This window comes from Plodia interpunctella, chromosome 22 (genome assembly GCF_027563975.2).
Source record: "Plodia interpunctella isolate USDA-ARS_2022_Savannah chromosome 22, ilPloInte3.2, whole genome shotgun sequence".
Taxonomy (NCBI): Eukaryota; Metazoa; Arthropoda; class Insecta; order Lepidoptera; family Pyralidae; genus Plodia; species Plodia interpunctella.
The window spans coordinates 1,423,058-1,446,857 of record NC_071315.1 but is presented as its reverse complement, the minus strand read 5'-3'; the positions used below and the strand labels follow the sequence as shown (position 1 = coordinate 1,446,857).

At 33.8% G+C, this 23,800-nt stretch overlaps 2 protein-coding genes across 3 annotated transcripts; one reads left to right on the top strand and one right to left on the bottom strand.

Annotated features, from left to right (window-relative positions):
• Positions 1-418: 418 nt before the first annotated feature.
• On the top strand, positions 419-9,960 carry LOC128679900 (lipase member I-like). The gene is made up of 5 exons (XM_053762397.2): positions 419-719; positions 2,516-2,637; positions 4,273-4,422; positions 5,703-5,856; positions 9,060-9,960. Exons 1-5 carry the CDS (start codon positions 685-687, stop codon positions 9,730-9,732), a joined length of 1,134 nt encoding a protein of 377 aa, XP_053618372.1. The 5' UTR covers positions 419-684; the 3' UTR covers positions 9,733-9,960.
• A 3,104-nt stretch (positions 9,961-13,064) lies between these two features.
• LOC128679918 (uncharacterized) lies at positions 13,065-23,076 on the bottom strand. 2 transcript variants are annotated; one of them, XM_053762423.2, is made up of 13 exons: positions 22,909-23,076; positions 21,528-21,818; positions 20,416-20,501; positions 19,349-19,529; positions 18,522-18,667; positions 18,155-18,252; positions 17,761-17,939; positions 17,358-17,479; positions 16,957-17,088; positions 16,678-16,830; positions 16,130-16,538; positions 14,921-15,061; positions 13,065-13,725 (listed from the first exon to the last, which is right to left on the bottom strand). In XM_053762423.2, the coding sequence occupies exons 1-13, from the start codon at positions 22,946-22,948 to the stop codon at positions 13,628-13,630; spliced, it is 2,076 nt and encodes a 691-aa protein (XP_053618398.1). In that variant the 5' UTR covers positions 22,949-23,076; the 3' UTR covers positions 13,065-13,627. The 2 variants fall into 2 exon arrangements, with proteins under 2 accessions (XP_053618398.1, XP_053618400.1); XM_053762425.2 differs by having other exon boundaries at positions 13,376-13,599.
• Positions 23,077-23,800: the final 724 nt, after the last annotated feature.

Here is a 23,800-nt window from a genome sequence, read left to right as displayed (position 1 = left end):
GTGTAATGTCAATAATTTTAATACTCATTAACTTGAATCGATCAATTATTGCCCATTATATTTTATCCCTTCGATTCAAAAATCACTGAAACCCTTCAACCTTTTTAAGCCAACTAGGACGATGTCAAGGTAATTATTACAACAAAACAAATCATAGGTATCTATTTACACATATAATGATGCGCGCAATTTAAAAGTGGACAGGTAATCATTAAAAAAAAACTAAATTGACATTTGTTTGAAATTGCTTTTCGGTTAGTTACTTCCTGTAAATCTATTGGGTCATCTCCTGTTTAGCTGTTTTTATGTTTACTAAAAAAACATACAGCAAAAAAATATGGATTTTAAAAAACTTGGTTCCGTTTCGCATATCACCGTTTTACTTGGACACTGTGCTCTATGTCTTGCCCTTAAACTTGACAGCTAAACGCACGCGCAACCAGTCCGCACGCGCGTCATCCGCATGTAAACGAATACGCGTTCCATTTTCATATGATTTCGTTTTTAAATGAAAACTTTTGTGCCAGTGTTTGTTGATATTGCATGGAGTTTGTTAGTTGTTATCATATCGCTCTGGCTCTTTAAAAAAAATATTTTTGGTAATTTGAAAAAAGAATTGTAGACAAAGAAAAATGCGTTGAAATAAAAAAAAAAAGTTTTCAACTTTAGATTGAAGGGGATTGGATGAAGAAGTTTGATGGAAAAACTTTTTCAAATAGGTAAGTGTTTGTGTATATTCAGTGAGTAACATGAATCGACAAAAAGAAAAAAAAAACCCGGGTGCGTTAATGGTCAATACAGAATTTCATCAATATGTTTGACACCCAAAATATGTTTCGTTATGATAACGTAATGAAAGTTTTTAATGAATCGTGTTCAAACATCGGTCGCAGATACGCGAAATAGCTAGCCTATCATATTTTTTACAGCTTTGAGGCCGGGCTTTAAGCATCATAGTTGAGAATGACACCAAGAAAACGAGATTATGAGAGAGACTCTCTTAAAAAAACATATTGAAAAAAAAATATGAGAGAGACTCTCTTAACTGAAAGTTTATTACAGCTTCCAGTAACATCAACTAAAACAAGTTTGCTAAAACTCTCCAGTTTTCTATCCGTAAATCTGTTTATTCTGTGAAAACTGCATCAAAATTATATGAACGAAAGTTGCAAGAATGGCCAACTTAGTTATTCTCCATATATCTTATTATTTTATACTTTTTGAAGTGAATACTTTATTAGCGGCGTTTTTGTGACGGCAAAAACATTTTAAACTCGCGTCAGGACACGTGACCCAATCGAAAATTCGTAAGCCGTTAAAAGTGCACAACGTTAATAAAGTTTTCACTTCTGCTGGCATTTCCGAAGTGCATCCCGTTCCTTTTTATCCCACTGTTGGGGCACTGGCCTTTCTTATGGATGGATATGAAGTGGGCCATGTTATCCTGCCCTAAAACAGAACAACTTTATATCGTGTGTTAGTAGTATCAAAGACAGACAGCGGTAAGCGACTTTGTGATAAGTAATTATTTTTTTATTGTGTAAAATACCTACAAATCTTAACAATTTTGTCGTTGACTAAGCTAATGTCAAGAAATCATTAACTAATTATACGCCCTAAAGGCTGTGCTTTATTAGTTAACTTAAATGTATTCAATTAAGAGGTAGTTAAAGTATTTTTTTTCTTATTTAAATGCTACATTTTGCTCTTGTTGGTGTAAGGTCATGTGCGGAATGTATCGAGTGTTAGCACAAATTTTTGTTAAAATAGTTACAAGTTCTCCTTTGTTCTTTACTGACGAAAAAGTTACATTGAGAGTGAAATATCAGTTTTCAGTTCATCGGTGTAAAAATACGAAAAAGGTATTTATTTTAATATTAATTCATATATATATATATATATATATATCCTTACATAGTATAAGACAAAGTCCTCTTTCGCGTTTGTTCGTGATAAACTCAAAAACTACTGCACGGATTTTCATGCGGTATTCACCAATAGATAGCGTGATTCTTGAGGAAGGTTTAGGTGTGTAATTTACTAGCCGCCAGTCCCGACTACACTCTGGTAAGACATAACAAATCATAAATAATAAATTATCATAACTAAATTCATCACACTATCTTGGTGGAATTCGCGTGAAAATCCGAGCAGTAGTTTTTGAGTTTATCGCGAACAGACAGACAGACAGACGCGGCAGAGGACTTTTTACTATTGTAAATCTAAGGATTATGTTTTCCGGGATCGACAGCTAGAATTGTATAAATCTTGTACAGTTTTTCGTATTTATTGACATTTTGTAACACGTATGTTAACATAGTATGAATAAATTATATTAAAGATTTGCAATTACGTTTCCGGCAATGAAAACATACGAAAACCCTGACAGTGCAATTATATAATTCAAATTTAAATATTTATAAATACATAAATTCAAACGACAAACTTTTCTTCGTTATTTTATTCTCATCATTTAAGTATATTAGAAGGGATGTCATGTATTAATATCTTTCAGGAAAATGCCACTCGGTTCAATCTTCCTGGCAACGCTGGTCATCTTCCTGGCAACACGTGTGTCGGCGGGGACCTTTGCACCTTCACCGGACATTGGGTATCCCGCTGGACTTATACCAGAATGTAATTATTTATTTAAAACTTTATTGTAGCGGTGTTGGTGAAATGTTTAGACCGCGTCTGTGGATCGAAAGGTCCCAGGTTCGAATCCTACTCGTGTCACATGAGTTTGTATACCAATCTGACTCGTGTAGTTTTTATAGACAATCACTTGCTTCCGGTGAAGGAAAACATCGTGAGGAAACCTGCATACTGGTTGATTATTAACTTGTGTGTGAAATGGGGAAGGCAATGGCAAACCACTCCATTAATAGTGCCAAGAAAGTTGTTGTGTGTGTTTCATTCCACGTAATGACCACGACCCTCAGTTATGAGGAAATACGATAACAAATAAGATTTTTTTTTCCTGCTTTTTAGCTCAATTCGACTCTTTAATTTAATTTATTTCAATACTAAACGTAATTCATTGTTTAAACACTTTTAATATAGTAAATCGATAAAATCTCCATACCTAGTTAATTTTAATAACCGGAAACACATGAGATCTATTGTAAATGCTAAATAAATTGACCATTGAAGGACAGACGGACAGACAGAATCGTTATAGTTATTTTATGACCACAAAACAATGAGAAACCAATACATTACATATAGTCATGTGGTTGTAAAATTGAATCATTATAAGTATTATATGAATATTTGTTTTCCTATACGTAAGTAATAAATTCAGTTGTGGATGTGAAGATAGATAGATATTGGATTATACTTAACATTAAATTCTAATAAAATACATATCTAATATTATGAAGTCTGGGTATGACGGCTAAATCGCTTTCACGGCTAAATCGCTGGACCGATTTGCATGAAATCTGGAATTTATATAATTAAAACTCCGAGATCAAAAGTAGCTTCGGATCATAGTAGATTAAATACAATGTAACTAAAGTTGTGTTTTATCATTTTTTGTAAAAAAAAAAAAGATTTACGCTGTTATTTAATGATGTTAGCATAAACAATTAAATGATAAATTGAAATGCGGATAGTCTTGAAACACGCATAAATTTAATGTTGTCTATGGATAGGTGAGTTAATGAGAATAAAAACAAGTTTGTCTTTATTTAGACATACAACTAGTTGTCTATGGTTAATAAATAAATGTTCTAGACTGGGTTAAGGGCATTTAGATTGAGATAGGTATTATTATGTGTATTTAAATCTAGCCTTTCATAATAGTTATAACTATGTAGTAATAACTATATATTTTAAAATAAAGAGGCCAAACTATTGACAGGCCTATCGATAGTGCAGATTTTGGAGCAGTACACAAAATTTCATGAAAATCGGTCCAGTTTTTGACTTTATTCATTACAAACAAAAAAAAAATACAAGTATTTTTTCTTTATAATATTACTAGCGTTTGCCCGCGGCTTCGTCCGCGTGAATTTTATAGCAAAATCTCGGTCATTCATTAAGAAAAATGATGAAGAGTATGTTTACCAATTTTCAGTTTTATTTTGAAATTTGTATTAAATTCCATATAATCTTTCACCCCCCTTTTGAAAGGGTTGTGGGTTAATTTTCAGAAAAAATTGAAACACGTATTCATTAATTTCTTGTAAACAACCAAAATTGCAAATTTTCAAGTCACTAACTACCCACCCACCTCATATAAATATTGTAATCTTCCTATATCCCCAGGTCCCGGCGTCCTGAAGAACGCCAGCATCAGCTCGAAGATGCTGCAGAATCTCCAAGTGATAGTGCACCAGAAATCCCTACTGGGTACCTCCAGGAAGTCGCTCCCGATTCCAGTCGCCGCTAAGATGGTAGCTGCAGATAAGAAAATAGGTAATATTCCCTTTTTTATATGGATGGAGCTTTTGTTCGCGGTATCCTCATATCCTCCCAAACTATCGCTGGTTCACTGAAAAAAAGAAATAGCTGAACCAGTTTTGCTATTTGCAAATTTCTTTAATAGATACCAAACTTTGGTTGTAATTATCTAAACCAATGTAAATGCATGTCCCAAACCAGATAAGCTAATCAGTTCTTGATAATCAGTAATCAAAATGTTAGCTATGTATTATTTATTAAAATAAACCAGTCAAACTACTTTAGCTGCAAGAACAAACTGTTCCATAGCTGGTAACCGAACATATGTACTTATATTTAATACAATGTTGATTAAAACATTGTCATGAATTTATTTATAGATAACACAATCAAAGTCATTATTTGGACATTCATCAATTTATTTATTTGTAGTAACCTTTTCTAGCAGCCATTAAATAAATCATCATTTGATTAATATTTGCCTATGTCCAATGTATGAAGTTAAAATTAAAATGTTAGTATTATCACAAAACTGTTTAACAATATTTAATTAAAATATTGTTAATGAAACCAAAACAATTTTGTTTATTGATACCTGCTCTGTATTGTTTCCGTTCCGACCGAGCAGTTGCTGTAAGAGATCTCAATTGAGATCTCTTTATGGGATAAATTCGCTATTGTATATTTGCCTTCTTGTTATGTATGTACTTTTAACGTGTGTTATTTGTACAATAAATACATTACAAACAAACAAACAAACAACCATATCTATATTATTATTATGAGTTTGTATGTTTGAGGCGAGTCATCTCCGAGACTACCAAACCGATTTCAAAAATTATTTCACCATTACATAAGTACATAGTTCAAGATTGCTACGGGCTATATTGTATCTCAAAATTCCCACGGGAGCGAAGGCCCGGGTAGCGTTACTAGAGTAATATTTCTGGGTCTATAAACACATAGACCCAAAAATATTACTTGTCTCGAATTTGTGTCTTTTGCCGTAGAGACTTTAGCTTTTTGGAGCAGAGGCGCACGGGGTTTGTACAGAGAGCTCAGCAAACGGCTGAGGGAGGCAACAGGTGATCCTCGCTCTGGTAGCTTTCTCGCACAGCGAATGTCCATTGCAATTCAGCGCGGGAATGCTACCTGTGTGATGGGCACCTTGCCTAGAGGGCCTTCTTTAGATAATCTATAAGTTATTTTTAAGTTAGATAGTTTTTAGTTTAAATTAATATAATTTTGTGTTTTTATTGTTAAAAAAAAAAACAAACGTATTTATTTATTTACAGATGTAAAGAACAAGAAGACAGTTCTGTACGCGGTGGGCTACCTGGATAGTTCTATTCTGCCTCACAGCCAAGCTCTGGCGAATATATACCTGAAGAGAGGATATAATGTCTTCGTCACTGAAACCTTTAGCTTTCTCACTTATATTTATCCCAAGTAAGTGTCTAAAATCATTGGCCCAACTGGCTTTCGCGTGCTGCTTTGCCCCTGTTAATTTATTATCCAATTTTTTTTCGAAGAATTTTTATCGATATATAATATATAATTACGAATTTTTAGCTTCAAAACGGGGAACCCTTTAAAAATTCGACGGAGGCCTAAATTAAAACATATAAATTTAAAACTGGTTTTATGTCTCAGGTGACATAACGGCTGACATTGAATGCCGACTGTTAATAAAGATTATTTTTAATAGTTTAAAGAAATAATATTAAAAATATTTTGCTAATTTTAATTAAATTAGCTAATTTTAATAAAATTATAAAAAATATTTTGCTAATTTTAATGAAATTAGCAAAATATTTTTATTATCCTGCTGCGCCATTAAATAAATGGTAAAAACTTTTTTGCTAATTTAATTAAATCCTGCTGCGCCCCGGAGTTTCGCTCCCGTGGGCATTTTGGGATATAAAGTACCCTGTATGTTATTCCAGGTTATATTCTACTTGTGTACCAAATTTCATAACAATCCGTCCAGTTGATTTTGCGTGAAAGTGTAACAAACCTACACACAAACATCCTCACAAACTTTCCCAATTAGTAGGATTGATTATGCAGAAAATACTAGCTTAGGCCCGCGGCTTTGCCCTCGTAATTTTCCCACGGAAGCAATTATTTTTCCGGGATTTAAGGTAGGTACCCTGTGTCCTTCTCCATACATCAAACGCATGTATACAAAATTTCAAGAAGATTGGTTCCCTATTTTTATGCATACAATTTTATGTCATAATTTAACATGGCATACTTTTACTTATCATGATAATAGTTTCGCACAATAATAATTTGGCATGATGTTTTAGGCACAATTTTTTTACGCATACCTACCATAAACATAACAGTTTTTAAGCATAATATTCTAAAGCATATTGGCGGTTTATACGCCCGCCGCACGCTAAACTTTAAAATACATTAGCCTAAACTATTATTATGCTTATTGAAAAGGTATGCTAAAAACAATTATGTCAAAATATTATTAAGTATATCAAATAAAATGCGTAACTCGTTATGCTAAATTAAATTAGGATAAAAAAAAATTGTCGAAAAAATGGTAGGACATATTATACTCGTAATATTAAATTCTAACTGCAAGCAGCAACTGCCAGTACTGTAATGTTGCTGCTAACATTATAATAATCGTATCCAATTCAGGAAGTGTCATCAAAACAATTCTAAACATTTTCCATCGGTTATCACGACACATGCAATTAATATTAATTTAATTGTGTTGCTATTACCTTAATAGAATAATAAATATTACCAATAAAATGCTATTATTGTGCGCACGACAAAGCCATTATAAATTTTAACCTGTTTCGAACATGGGGTATTCAATTCTGTTGTTTTATTTATTACTAGCTTTTGCCATCGGCGTGTGATTTTTCTCTTCAGTGAAAGACTGGTTCTAAACATATCTAAGTATTTAGACTAGTCCTGGTTCCACAGAAATGCAAAAAGTATATCGATAATCACGGCGAAAATTTTGAAAAGATATATTATAACCATATTTAATTGTCAATGACAGTATTTTTTTATATATTCCGTATATACACTAACTGGGTTACTGGTCTCTAACGCATAACCTTCCAAAGGCGCATAAGGTACACAGAGACTAACATCTTTTGTTCTACGACTTTTGTCTAAACGTAATAAATACAAATAATTTCCTTTTTTTATTTTAATGTCGTTTCTATAAAACGTTAACTCTTTATATGATTCCGCTACTTATATAACGCTACTGTACTGTCTCGTGGCTATTACATAGAGTTAATATGTGTAGAATCGCAAAGTTGATTGTATTTTTTTTTCTACAAATCACGAAAAGTCGTAGAATAAATGTTGCTTGTTTTGATGTACCCAAGTAGTCTTTAGGAGTACGATAGTAGTGACCCTGTATAGCTATGACAATCTCGGTGGTGCAGTGGTAGAGTGCTTACCTCTGAACCGAGAGGTCCCGGGTTCAAATCCCGGCCGGGTCATGATGGAAAATGATCTTTTTCTGATTGGCCCGGGTCTTGGACGTTTATCTATATATGTATTTGTTAGAAAATATAGTATCATTGAGTTAGTATCCCATAACACAAGTCTCGAACTTTCTTTGCGGCTAATTCAATCTGTGTGATTTGTTCTGATATTATTTATTTATTTTATTTATTTATATAAATAGCAGGCCTATGTATACTAATCAAGCAAGCACACAGACAAACGGCCCGGCTAATTTAATTAATCAAAAATTGTAATGCAAAATAGTTACGTCCTTTTTCAAAACGCAATTAATTAGGCAGGTAACTTATTGGAAAATCTCTCAATATTTTGTAAAGATTTTTTTTATTATAACATAATGTATTGCGTGTCCTCAACTTCAGCTCAATGTCAAAGAAACAAAATTAATTATAATATATTGAATGAGAAAATCTCGCTAATGATTTATTTAATTTTCACCGTGAACGAAATACGAATTTATTTTAAGATGTTTATAAACTCTCATTGTATTTTTAGATGTTTTTGTACGAGTACTTGCTTAATTGGATTTGTGTATTTAATAGCTGTCGCTCGCGGCTCCGCCTGCTAAAAAAGTTGCCTATGAGACTTGCCTTTGACGACTTCGGTGGCCCAGTGGTAAAGTGCTTGCCCCTGAACCGAGAGGTCCCGGGTTCGATCCCCGGTCAAAATGATTTTTTCTGATTGGCCCAGGTCTTGAATGTTTATCTATATTTGTTAGAAAATATAGTATCGTTGAGTTAGTATCCCATAACACAAGTCTTGAACTTACTTTGAGGCTAGCTCAATCTGTGTGATTGGTCCTAATATTTATTTATTTATTTTTATTTACACTCTTCAGCTCTCTATCTTCACACTAAAATCACTTCAATTCGTTGATCCGTTTTGGCGTGAGAGACGGACGGACAAACACACTTTCACATTTTTTATAACATTAAGTTCATTCAGGGCGTGAAGCCCGTTGTCAGCGTAAATAATCAACCTTACAATTTTATTTTTGAGACTCTGCTCTGATTTCACTGAACCACGGTAGGACATTTAAAATTTTAGAATTTTAAATGACCTTCCGCCCTTGGGCCACATGTCATGATTTGGCAAAGCTAATAAGTTATTTACGTTTTTAAGGGTTTTATTATTTTCAGATCAGTACGATTGACAAGAGCGATTGGCAAGAAGCTCGGCGAATTTCTCGTGAAGCTGACGAAGCAAGGTTTAGAATCGGAAAATTTGGAACTTGTAGGCCTAAGTCTCGGCGCTCATATAGTCGGATACGCTGCTAAACATTTCTATAAAGCCACAGGGAAAAAACCTTCTAGAATCACTGGGTTAGACCCAGCTGGACCTTGTTTTAGGGCTTTACCGCCGGAATTTAGGTTAGATGCCTCTGATGGGGAAAAAGTAGATGTTGTCCACACAAATATAGATGGTTTTGGCATAGCCGAGAGGTTGGGACACGTAGATTTCTATGTAAATGGCGGAGAATTCCAACCAGGTGATATAACTTATGTTCCATGTCTCGTTATCTGCAGCCATCTTAAGTCGTTGTTGTATTGGTGGCAAGCATTGGAACATCCAAAAATGTTTATTGCAGTCCAGTGTGATTCAGTACAGGATGCTAGGCTAGCGAATTGTTTTAACAGTAGTCAGATTAATTATTTAGGTGTTGAAACGAAGTTTTCTAGGCCCGGTATCTATTATTTGGGGACGAATAATGGTTTTCCGTATTTCAGGGGTAAAGAGGGGTTGAAAAAGGAAAATGAAATTTATACTTCTGTTATTAGAAGTATTAATGCAGATGATTTACTTGAAGTTTAACAAATTTGTGACAACACTGTATTTGCATTATATCTTGCTGATAAAGTATCAGATAGATTAAAAGTAACGCACCAAATATAGTCTATATCGAACAGATATAGTGTTAAAATTGGGCTAAACACATCAGGCAGATTTATGTAGAAGTCAGTTTATCTGTCAGATTACAATACGATATTGTATCAGAAAGTGGTGAAAATGGCCCTTAGTGTAATAAAATTATTTATAAAAGTAGTAAGAAGAAAGAGATAAAAAATGTATGTAGCTTGAAAATATGTTAGAAAATGTACAAATGTTTAAGTTAATGACCAAAGGTTTTATTATTGTGATACCAGAAGAAAGTGATACATATTGCTAAAAAAGATGTGTCTTCGTGTTAACTTATTCATGAATACTTAGGTAAGGTTACTATTTACTTCTCACGATCGAGTCGATTCGAAGCGAGACGCAGCGAACCAATCACATTGCGGCGTGGTGTCGTTGCGTCACAATGCCGCATTGTAATTGGTTAGCTGGTTCTCACTGCGAATCGAGTCGACGGTGAGCTGTAAATAGCAAAGTCGCACTACGGACACATATATTTAAGACAGATAAAACTATAAACGATCATCGTGTAATAAAAAGAAAGCCTATTAGAAATACTTATAGAGAAATAGACAGCGCTAATAATCTCATGTCTACAGTTTTTTTGTCGACAAATTTTAATTTAACTTAGATGTAATTAATAGAAATTTGCACGTATTATTTTGTGTTTGTCTCGTGTACTTAACTGTGATTATAGATATAATATTCGTGCAATAAAAATACATTTAGTTAGGTCGTGTTATTTATTATCCTGTTGTACGGAGCCTGCGGTTCCGCCATAGAATATCCTCTCCCATATATATCCCACTCCGTTTGACGACCTCGGTGGCGTAGTGGTAAAGTTCTTGCCACTGAACCGAGAGGTCCCGTGTTCGATCCCAGGTCCGGTCATGATGGCAAATGATCTTTTTCTGATTGGCCCGGGTCTTGGATGTTTATCTATATATGTATTTGTTATACAATATAGTATCGATGAGTTAGTATCCTATCACAAGTCTCGAACTTACTTTGTGGCTAGCTCAATCTAACCCTCTGCATGAATCTAACCCTCTTTGGGAATGCCATTGTTGCCTTTCAATTGCCAATTGACTTTGTGTCCGTTAGTCGCCTCGTAGGAGGATATAATATAAATAAATATAATATAAATATATTATGACAAATCACACAGATTGAGCTAGCCCCAAAGTAAGTTATAAACTTGTGTTATGGGATACTAACTCAACGATACTATATTTTATAAAATATTCTATATTATTGTATAAAATATTGTATATATAATGTCTATGTTATATATATTTTATAAAATAGACATCCAAGACCCGAACTCAGAAATAGATAATCAGAAAAAGATAATTTTCCATCATGACCCGACCGGGGATCGAACCAGGGACCTCTCGGTTCAGAGGCAAGCACTATATCACTGCGCCACCGAGGTCGTCATAATATGCGACACACAGAAGCGACAGAGGGACTTCTTTTTACGAGTATATGGATAGTGAAGAAATATCACTATGGAAGTTTACCGTTGAAAAATCAAAAGCGTCCACCGGCACGTGTTATATAAAAGTTGTCCGAATGTGAAAAGCGATATACAGACGTAACTACACACAAAGTGAAATACCGAACACCCGAGGCGAAAGGACGGAACTTTTAAATGGAATCTTTGAACTCGCCTCACGTTATTATACTATGCGATTCCATTCCAATTTCACAAGTTTTTTTTTTCAACTTGCAATGTATGTATGTATATGTATCTATTTATTGAAAGTGTGGCACAAAATTAAATTAATTGAATGTAGAAACTATCTAATTAATAAAATAACTCAAATATTACAAATACCTAAGGGAAGACCTCCTAGTTAACGTGCCCATCACACATTCCCGCGCTGAATTATAATGGAAATTCGCTGTGCGAGAAAGCTACCCGAGCGAGGGTCACCTGTTGCCTCCCTCAGCCATTTGCTGAGCTCTCTGTACAACCTCCGTGCGCCTTTGCCCCAAAAACCTAAAGCCTCGACGCCTAAAGTCACAAATTCGTATTGGGCGCCGAGACAACTATATTTTTGGGTCTAATTTGTGGAATATTGTAACTCAATTTTGAAACAGATATCTTCAGCTGATTGAGCTGAAATTTTGTACACACGTTTAGTTTGGATGACAATGCATGTTAAGCATCAAGCAACCTGAGGGATAAAGTAGGTATGCACCTAAACCGTCCTCAAGAATCACAATATGTATTAAAAAATCCTACATCAAAATCCGTTGCGTAGTTTTAAAGATACAGCGTACAAGGGTAGCGTACAGGGACAGACAGTGGGAAGGGACTTTGATTTATATATATATATATATATTTATGATTAATAAAAGTGTGTCAATTTGTTACAGTTTGAGCGTCGCTGATGAGAAAACTTTTGTAAAGGGATTATGTTGTCATAACTTGACGACGAGAGCGCTCTGCAGGATAAGCGACAAATAAACATGCCTAGATAATGACTTGGGAAAGAAATTTTTGTACATGTTTTGTAAATAAACTTATAAGTAATTATCTCGCTTATTGTTTTTTTATAATCTTTTTATATAAATATATCAGGACAAATCACACATATTGAGCTAGCCCCAAAGTAAGTTCGAGACTTGTGTTATGGGATACTAACTCAACGATACTATATTTAATAACAAATACATATATAGATAAACATCCAAGACCCGGGCTAATCAGAAAAAGATCATTTTCCATCATGACCCGACCGGGGATCGAACCCGGGACCTCTCGCCACCATGGCGCCACCGAGGTCGTCAACTGTTAACTTTGTTAGCTTTGTGTTTACGAGTTTTTATTTATCTTGCAATGTAAATAAGTATGCATGTATGTTTGTTCGGGTAGAATGTTGCAACTTGATTTAGAAGATCATTATCTTCAATTGATTGAGCCGAAATTCTGTAGAAATGTTTAGTTTGGATGTCAATGCATTATTATCACGCGTTAATCTAGACAACGACGAACCTGACGACATTAAAAGCTTGAGTTAAAATTATTATAAATATTAATAAAATTAATCAAATATTAATAAAATTAATCAAATATTAATAAAATTAATCAAATATTAATAAAATTAATCAAATATTAATAAAATTAATCAAGTATTAATAAAATTAATCAAATATTAATAAAATTAGTCGAATATTAATAAAATTAATCAAATATTAATAAAATTTCAAAAAACAATTAAATAAAAATAATGTTTCTATAATTTTGTACATAACTTTTTATTTCTGAGCACAAATGGAGAACATACTTTACACTTAAATACCTACTTATAACTCAAAAAAGAAAAACAACTAAAACAATACAATTTAATTGCGTAAAACAGAATAAAGTTTTGATAAGAATGCCTACATGAATTCGTACTGGTTTTATCTATTTTTCATTTAATTAATTTAATTAGTTTTGTACATTGTGTAATTGTGGAAACGTATTTAATAGAATCATGGTTTAAAATCAGAAGTCCCAGAGAAAGAGATAAATTCCTTTTTTACATCCAGTTAACAGGTTTGCGGCTCACCTAATGCCGAATCCACTCTGTCTAACAGTTCGCCAAACTGTGGCTGATTCGGTATACAATGCTGGTTTTTCATTGCGGGAAATAGCATCCATACTAACTACGCAATGTTCACGCATTCGCGTCGGCATTTGTCTAAGCTAGCATGTTAAGAATCGCCGCAACGTTGGTCTGGTTGCGGCGATTGCTTCTTTTTGGTTGGTCTGCAAAGTGGCTTCTATTGTAACTGTAAAGATAAATCATCATTTATTTCCTTAAAGATCGTCTCCGATTGGTTTTGCGACGATAATGACGTCAGGAGCTGACCGTGTTGTCTCAGCGCTCAATGGACGACGGTCGGGGGTTTTATTATCTGTAAGAAATATGCGAAAGTAAGTTTGTTTGTTACCTCTTCGCGCTTTATCTATTCAACCAATCTACTTGAAATTTTGCATACATGTAGTTTGAAGTGCGGAAAAGGACATAGGGTGCCTTTCATCCCGGAAATATAACTGTTCCTGTGGGAAACAGACGCGGGCGGAGGCGCGCGCGAAAGCTAGTTCAATATTATATATTATACAGGTTTATTGGTATCTAATCTAACACCTTCCAAAGGCGCATAAGGTACGTAGAATATCTTTAGTTCTACGACTTTTGTCTAAATAATATTGTCGTAATAAATACGAAAAATTCCCTTTTTTTAGTTTTAATGTCGTTTCTATAAAACGTTAACTCTATGTTCGATTCCGCTACATAACGCTACAGTACTGTCTCGTGTTGCTTGACTATTACATTGAGTTAAGATGTGTAGAATCGCAAAATGGATTGTATTTTTTTATATGAAAAAAAAACTACCAATCACGAAAAGTCGTAGAATAAAAGTTGCTTGTTTTGATGTACCAAAGTAGTCTTTAGGAGGTTTTGCGTTTGATACCAGGAACCCTGTATGAGCACCAAAACGGAGCGAAAATACGAAATTGTATATAGATTGTCCGAACTGAAGAAAGTCCTAGATTCATTCATTCCCCATCGAGAATCGCAAAATGGATTGTATTTTTTTATATGAAAAAAAAACTACCAATCACGAAAAGTCGTAGAATAAAAGTTGCTTGTTTTGATGTACCAAAGTAGTCTTTAGGAGGTTTTGCGTTTGATACCAGGAACCCTGTATGAGCACCAAAACGGAGCGAAAATACGAAATTGTATATAGATTGTCCGAACTGAAGAAAGTCCTAGATTCATTCATTCCCCATCGAGTGTATTAAATTATTGCTGGTGTCAGATTTTTTCAAGTCACCTAAAGGCATCTGACATTACTTTCACGACTACCTACCGCTATCTAGTGGCAATGGCTAGTAGTCGCATAATAAATTAGTGAACTAAACTGTCCACCAGTGTGCAGGTTTCCTCACGATGTTTCCCTTAATCGGAAGTAAGTGATGGTCGATGAAAACTATACATGAGTCAGATTGGTATACAAACTTATGTGGCACGAGTGGGACCTTTCGATCACAGGGAGACGGTCTTAATTAACTACTAGGCAACTGCTTTACTGGTCCTAGACTTACGCGTTATTGCTGTGTCATGGGGTACTTGATGGAACAATTCGAGGGTAAATTCTGAAGTCTTTGTCGAAGGGCGCGAAGGCCTGGAGAGGTCTTCAGAACTCCCGGCGGCGATTGAGAGAGACCGGCTTTTACTCCTCGAGGCTAAAAAAGAAACATTATATTGTTATTGACAAGTCTGGAGTCTAGTTCAATCTCTTAACTATCTGTTGGTGGTCTAGTGGAAAAGAAGTCTTGCAGTTCGATTAAAGTTTTTTGAAAATGTTGAACTACTGGGACTGTAGAGGCTGACTAGTTCAATTGGTTGTATTGGTAAGATCAAAGAATAATGATTACTGAATGATTGTCTTTGTTGAGTATAATTTTATACAACTAGTAGCTGCGCCCCGGGGTTTCGCTCCCCTGGGAATTTCGGGTTAAAAGGTACCTTATATGTTATTCCAGGTTATATTCTTCCCATGTACCAAATTTCATAACAATCGGTCCAGGAGATAATGCGTGAAGAGGTAACAAACTTACTTTCGCATTTATAATATTAGTTGTGATTGAGATAAATTATATAATAACAACATTTTGACAATTGAAACTAATCTTAAATTACATATTTGATTTTGATAAAACAAATTGGCGCAGAAGAACTTGAAATAATAAACAAAGACTCGAAAATTCCTCAATTCGTACAGATTTCCTCAATATATGTAAACATTTTATTTTATTTTAAGAAAATATATTGCGTGTTCTTAATATACGCAATAAGTATATTTTGTAACAAAATTAATTAATGACCAATTGAGACAATCTCGTTAAATTTGCCTTACGCTAATTACATATTTACCTAGTTAATTTCCATCCAGATTTGATTTATTTTAAGACGTTCATAATTACATGTATTACTATGAATATTAATTATTATTTACTAGCAGTTGTCTGCGGCTCCGTTTATATAAAATTCAAGAGCGTCTGGGCCATGCGCGTCGCGGGACGAGATTAACGGCTGCTCCCTCGGAGGGCAGTTAGTAAATTACTTTGAAATTTGTTTATTTTGTTTATTATATTTACTGTATTAGATAAATAACAAATTCTTCGTAGTATATCCTTAAAAAAGTATTACGGTACCTATTAGGTAAGTTTACTTATTAAGTCGTGCAATAAAGTTTGTATAAATAAATTTACTTTTTAAGCTGATATTAGAGAGATCATAGTAAAACTTACCATTAGAATAACGAGGAGCATCAGTCAGGAACAGACTATCCCGTGTCTGACAACCAAACTCTTTTACGTCAGTTGTACCCACTGAAACATCTTTCATCTCATTTTTATCTATTTCCTCACTTTCTAAAGTGCTATCTAATGATTTATCTTTCTTAATGATATCAGTCTGCCTGCTTCTGATATTTTGATCTACTCTAATGCTCTCTTCTTCTTTTTTCTCTTTACTATCTCTCTTAATCCGTAAAGACTCCTCCTTTTTACTAAAGTCTTTGCGTTTAGTTTTGCCATTAGATTCGTTCAGTTCAATTTTTATTCTCTCAACTTCTGCACTTTCTACTTCTTTTCTCCAGAGCACAATTTTAGAATCAAAACGGGACACGGGTTCAAAAATGGAATCCATGCTATTTTGCTAAAAAAATATAAAAAATATTAACAAATTCTAACAAAACAAAGTCGTGTTAGAAAATCAGCATTAAGAATGCTTCAGATTCACTACTTAATTAGAGATCTATTTTTTTATAGTGATATATATATTGCAATCGAAATACCTTTTGTTTTGGTTTATTCTGTGTAATTAAGTTTTCTCTCTCCTTTTCTAGAAACAATCCCTGATGGCTATCTCTTTCTGACTTGTCATCTAATGCCAATCGTATTTCAGACAGGGCATCCAGTCCATTTTCCATTGATTTTTGTAAATTCTCCTAAAATTGTTCAAATCGAAATTTAACAACACAATGAAAATAATACCTTTTATTTTTATTTTTAACGACAGTGTTAGATTACAAGTTTAGAAATTTGTCTACGCTGGTATAAAGATGTATACTCACTTTGATAATCTTTTGATCTGTATAAAGTTTTTTGAAACATTTGAAGAGGAAGACGATTGTCATACTAGATACAATCAGAGAGAGAATGATGACGATAACTTGGAGGTCCTGATTGAATACATCTATTTCACCCTGGAAGCACCAATATAGGTAGATCAGAAATAACTTTATCTTTAAATTTTAGTAAATATGTAACTACTAAAAGTCAATTTTGGGATTATAGAGTGGAGTCAATCCAATTACAACTCATGCAATTTTTAATTTTTCTAATTACCAAAGTATTATAAAAATGAACCTAATTTCATAAATTTGAGAACTTTCACGTGGACATTTAACTGTGTATGGTTCAATATATATTGATATGGAGCATCGAGAAAGAAATCATAGCACTTAGTACGTACTTTGCAAAGTTCGGGTGATTCATCAGCTTTCATCTTGCAGTTGGCATATTCATCACAAATCAGGCTTAAGGAGATACAAGTTCCATCTTGGCAATCGAATTCTTCACCTTTAACACACGCATCTGTTCATAGGAAAAAAATAATGTATCTAATAAAATTAATAACCCGTTTTATAGAAACTGCAATCCTGATAAATTTTTGAAGCAATCATTATTTCTATGCACTGACAAAAGTATAAAGTTCACTCCTCTTAAATGGAAGAAAATTATATGGTACTCGAGTAAACAATCTACTATCAGTTACCATTAAAATTTAATTTCTGCCGTTAGGTTTATTATAGAATGAGATAAAAAGAAAATTGATGTCTCCTTCAAAGCTCTTACATAATTTGTTACAACTTTACCACTTTTATCTGATGTGTCTAACTTCCTAAACACAGTGTATTGGGCTGTAAACTTCTGTGATTCTTTAGAAGCTTTGGACGTATAGAAACGTACATTCATGACATTGCCTTCCTCTCCTTTAGAACTGTCAACTATGGTTGTCACAGATTCGGCGATGGAGCCACAGAAGTGAGCTAGTCTGCAAAGTATACGTAGGTATGAGTCTGTAAAATATTGTGAAAAAATATCTATGTTTGACTTGAACCAACACTATCATCAAATTAAACAAGTACAAAATATGGCCCAAAGTTTAGTTTTCCTTATTTTAATGAACGGAAAATAATAATAAAATGATATTATTCGGTTTTATCGAAGCCATTCTCGTACAAACAAAGATGCTAAGATCACACATACTTGGAATCAAATTCTAAGATCGAGCCGAATACTTGGACGACATTATCTTTGCAAGAATTGGGTGTAGTCAATTCGAATTTTGTAAAATTCAAGGTAATCTGTAAAAATAAGAAAATCGATTATTCTACTTAATAAAAAACAACTGCCCACTCAATATGTTTTCAACTTGTAATGAAGTTATGAAAGTTAAGACTGTTATGATTGATGCTGATCTGTTTGATGACTGTTATGATTCATGATGATGATGATCAAAACGCTGTGTGTTGTATTTAGTTCTTAGGTAATTTCTAGTTACTTTAAAGCATATTTGATTATTATAAAGTAGGATTTTATTATTGATACGGATTTATGGAGAAATAAAGTGTACCATATGATTTTCAGCTGCTTCTATGGTCCATAGCACTTCAAGCGCCTGGTTAGCACTATCATCCTTACACTTCTGGATAATGGAATTTATATCGAGTACTCCAGTATCACCACTACGCTTTATATGACAACTATCTGGTACGACATCTAAAAAATATATAAACTCTTATAATGAAAATGCAGAATGAAAATAATTTTAATTAATATATTATTGGCTCCATGAATCGGATTGCATGAAAATAAGTGATATTTGTTACAATTGAGTCTGGATTATTAAGAACCAATTAAGCCATTAAATAAGCCCGTCCCTTTCCTCGGTAATCTCTGTCTATTAAAAAAAAAACTCATCTAAATCTGTTGCTTAAAAATGAAACTGTATGGTTTCCAAAAGAAGGATTTACTTATGTAGATAGATAATATATTTATTTGTTCAACTGTTACACACATACATAAAAGGTACGATCTTATAAAATTATATTTTATAAATAGCCACATAATTATAAATATCTTGATCAAAAATTCAAATTCAAATCATTTATTCAGAAATTAGACCTTCACAGGCACTTTTTCTCGTCAATTTTTATATTTATAGTTATTTCTCACAAGCTACAAACTACTGGCATTTCGGAACGACCACTGCTGAGAAGAAATGCCGAAAGAAACTCATTTGAACAGTGTTGGTCCCTATCATCGTAGTTTGTGTCCATTTTTCATTTTATTATTGATATAAAAATTATAATTTTAAAGTGGCAAATGATAATAGTTTTGTGCTCAAAATACTCGTCCAGGGTGGTGTAGTAATAACTTAAATTTATGAGCATCACTCACAACTCTTAGCTGATTGTATCTCGGTTACTTTGATCCTGAATCCCTCGTTTTCTATGGTCTCATCGGAATGGAACTTCAGCCAAGCGTGGGGTCCGGTCGTGTTGATCGGCCCAGGGAACTGCTGGCCACAGAGCTTGTTGCCCCCGAGAAGGGTCCCGTAGCCTCGTGTACCATCTCGTATCTACAAATTAATCAGGATTTCGCGTGCAATGTTACTCTTTAACAAGTGCTTAAGTTGTCAAACTCTTTCACCTGCTGCCTGTAGACTTTAGATGTAATGTCAGTTTACAAATATTTAAGAGTAAACTACATAAAATGATAATTGGAGTGTACCATCTCGTATATATAAATTAATCGTATATATAAATATATAAATTAATAAGTATATAAAAATTAATATATATAAATTAATTTGACGACCTCGGTGGCGCAGTGGTAAAGTGCTTGCCTCTGAACCGAGAGGTCCCGGGTTCGATCCCCGGTCGGGTCATGATGGAAAATGATCTTTTTCTGATTGACCCGGGTCTTGGATGTTTATCTATATATGTATTTGTTATAAAATATAGTATCGTTGAGTTAGTATCCCATAACACAAGTCTCGAACTTACTTTGGGGCTAGCTCAATCTGTGTGATTTGTCCTAATATATTTATTTATATTTAATCAGGATTACGCGTCCAATATCACTCTTTAACAAGAACTCAAATATCAAGTTGCTCTTTCATCTGCTGTCTGTGGACCTCAGAGGCAACGTCTGTTTACAAGAGTTTAGTAGAACTTACTACGGAAAATGTTAATAAAAAAAAACTTCTATACAAATGAAGAAATAAATACGAAAATTTGCGAGGATGTATGTGTGAATGTATTTTTACTCTTTCACGCAAAATCTACGGATTGTTTTCAATTTGGTACACGGGTAGAATATAACCTGGAATAACACATAGGGTACTTTTATCCCGAAATTCTTACGGAAACGAAGTCCAGAGGCGCTGCGCCTCTGGACTTCGTTTCCGTTTCTAATAAAAAGAAGTAACTAATGTACAAGAAAACATATTAATTTATACTTACTTCCAAGAAATCGTACTCACAAAGTGGGTGGTATTCAATATCAAATAAATCCACAAATTTCAGTTCTAATATTGTTCCTTCAGCGCCTGTGAAAAGAGAAGAAATAAAATGAAACTGGACAAGCGCGAGTCAGACTCGCGCACGAAAGGTTCCGTACCATAAATCTTTATATATTATAAAATAAAGTCCTCTGCCGCATCTGTCTGTCTTTTCGCGATAACCTCGATAACTACTGCACAGATTTTCATGCAGTTGCAGTTCACCAGTAGAGAGTGTGTATTCTGATGAAGGTTTAGGTCTATATTTTATTATGTTTTTACCCGAGCGAAGCCGGGACGGGCCGCTAGTTATCTATAAAAAATCACGTTTGTATGGGAGCTCCATAAATAATTATTTCATTCCATGTTTTAATATTTATTGTTACATTTATCGGCAAAAATATTATTATTCTGTGAAAATGTAAATAACTATCTTGGTTCATGAGATACAGCTTGGCGACAGACGGACAGCGGAGTCTTAGTTCCGTTTTAGGGTTCCGTTTTACCCTTCGATTATGGAATCCTAAAAATCTATTACGTTGCGGTAAATGAATTTAGACTGTATTGAATTATTTGCTATGCCCGCCCCGGACGCGTGTAAAGCTCTTACTTGCTCTCGTAGAATTTTCTTATTAGTACATAAATCTTTTTAACTATGTTGTGGAACTCGGGTTCCGTAAGAATTTCGAGATTACAATATCCCAATAGGTAATCAACGTAATATTCAACATTAAGACTGAGCCCGTACGAACTAGTTATTGTCGCATTTATAATACAAGTTGTTCACCACGAACGAACAATAAATTTTGATGAGTTTTTTACAAAATGCCCCAAGAACTTAATTTCTTTTTAAAAAAAAATTAAATTCTATTGACAGATCCTACATAACTTTTACATTTCATTAAAATCAGACCAACGGTTCGAAAGTTACATACATACAAAAAATGTATTTTTGCCTCAAGTTGATCGGTACACCTAATTCGCTTCGCTCGCTTGTTCAATAACTAACACGTAGGTATTTTAAAGGAATAAAATTGTTATGATTATTATAGGAGCAGATACAACGTGACTTACCGTTAATAACAGTAACACAATCAATATCTCTATAATATTTGGAATCATTCTTCGGATGTGGATGTGTCAGACTATTAAACAATGCACATCGGTCTTCTAACAACTCCCTTTTCCCTCTCTTGCGTAAATCTCCTTCTCTTTTTTCATTCAAATTAAATATCCTATTAATTCTGTTGTCTAAAGGCACTATTTCGGATTGTAATTCGTTTCTATCGGTTAAACTATTGGTCCTTGAAGAATGGTTTCTGTTATAACTATAGTCATGTGTTCCCATGATGCCCCCTTTAAGGACTGAAAAAAATTAAATATTGTCAATAGATTTGATTTGCTGAGAAGAGAAGAGAGTTATATGTATGAAAGTGGATGGTTATATAGGGAGAGGATTTAGTGTCGGATATAAGTATTCGCATATATACATTAGTGTACTAAACTGTCAAGCAATATATGCAAAATTTTAACGATTTATTCCCTCATCGGAAGCAAAAATACATGAGTCAGATTGGTATACAAACTCATGTGGTACGAGCAGGATTCGAACCCTAACACCCATCACTATTGGTTGGTTTTCGACTGCGGCGACTGCGCTGTCATTACGATCCGTCATGTTTCATGAGGAAGGAATCATTTTCTAAATCAATCATTCACATGGATTTAATAAGTACTTTACCTACTAATTACATGATCATTCATAGTAAAATATTACAGCACAGCACAGATTTATTATTTAAAGTCAAATAGTAAAACTATTTCTTGTCATTGTTAAAATTTGATAAATTTTTATGAAAGCGCGGCCGCAGCGGTCGTAACGCTCTGAGAAACAAACTATTATAGTTAGTTGCTATTTATTTTAATAATATATTACATGGAAGAAAATCCTTGTAAAGTAACAATTTACTGTTCAATTCTTCTGACGTAATACATACAAATACGGCTATACATTATATCATAATTTTCATCGCGGTAAATAAACGCTCTCATGCCCAACTTAACATACTTACCTAGATATACCCTACCTTCAGTTAACAATGTCCACGGTAAAAGAATGTGGGAGTATTTTCTACCATCTATATTGAATGAATACCCTAACAATATTTGTGAGCAAATAATTAATTTGGAAACCAGTATAACCAAATGTAAATTAATGCTTAAGAACTATATATTAACTAAGTAAATTTGTAACGAGTTGTGACTCGCCTTACCACGTATAAACCTATATAGGTTTTTGTTGGTAGTGCTTGTATTTTTCATATAAATTATTGTAACATAAATAAAGAAATAATAAAAAAAAATAGAAATGCAATGTTCGCGCATTCGGCGATATTGTATGGCCGGCATAAAATTTTCAAATACTTAAATATACTATATGTAAAATAATACTTACTAATGGTCACAGTAAAAAACAAAAATGTTGGCACGGTCATTGATCTTCCGGTCTAACTGTTGCCAACAATTTCATGAGCTAACTAAGCAGCCAGCGTTCTCGGCACGCATGAGATGCACTTTACCTGTTTTATTTTAGCTCTACGTCAACTTTGTTAATTCTTTGTTATCTATCCTATAAAATAACAAGTATTTGTTAGACAGATTAAAAAACTCCCGACTTCCAATATTCATTTCGCTACAACTTTTGAACGGCTGAACCGATCTAACATATGTAAAAACCACCATAATAATTACTTATCAAATAAAAATAAACGTATCCAAATCGGTCCACCTGTTAACGAGCTACGCTAGCTACACAGACAGACACACTTAACGGTCAAACTTGTGACACCCCTTTTTTGCGTCGGGGGTTAAAAATAAAATTCTTTCTGTCATCACACAAAACTACGGGATGGAATCTAATGCGGTTTAAACAGTTGTATAGCGGATGGTCTAACTTAAAATCTTGTATAGGTTCCATCGCGATACGTTGCTTAGTACAATCATTATGGAGCGGACACACGAAATAAACGTGGGAGAAGCCGCGGGAATAAGCTAGTATATAACATTAGCATTTAGAAGCAAATATTGTTTTCTGTTTTTTTTTTTAGTCTGTTTTGTGTTGTGGGGTTTCGATATTTCGGCAGTAAAAGATTTCTATTTTATATGTACTGTTAATGAACCTTTCCCTATTAGAACATTGAAAGAATTTAATGTTACTGCTTTAGTATTTCACGTCAATAATAAGTTTCGCAGTGTAACCATAGCTTTAGAGGCGAAAATAGACAAGGTCAACGGTTTTGTGGGACAAGTCTAGTCCATCTAATAATAGGAAATACCGAAACTATGAG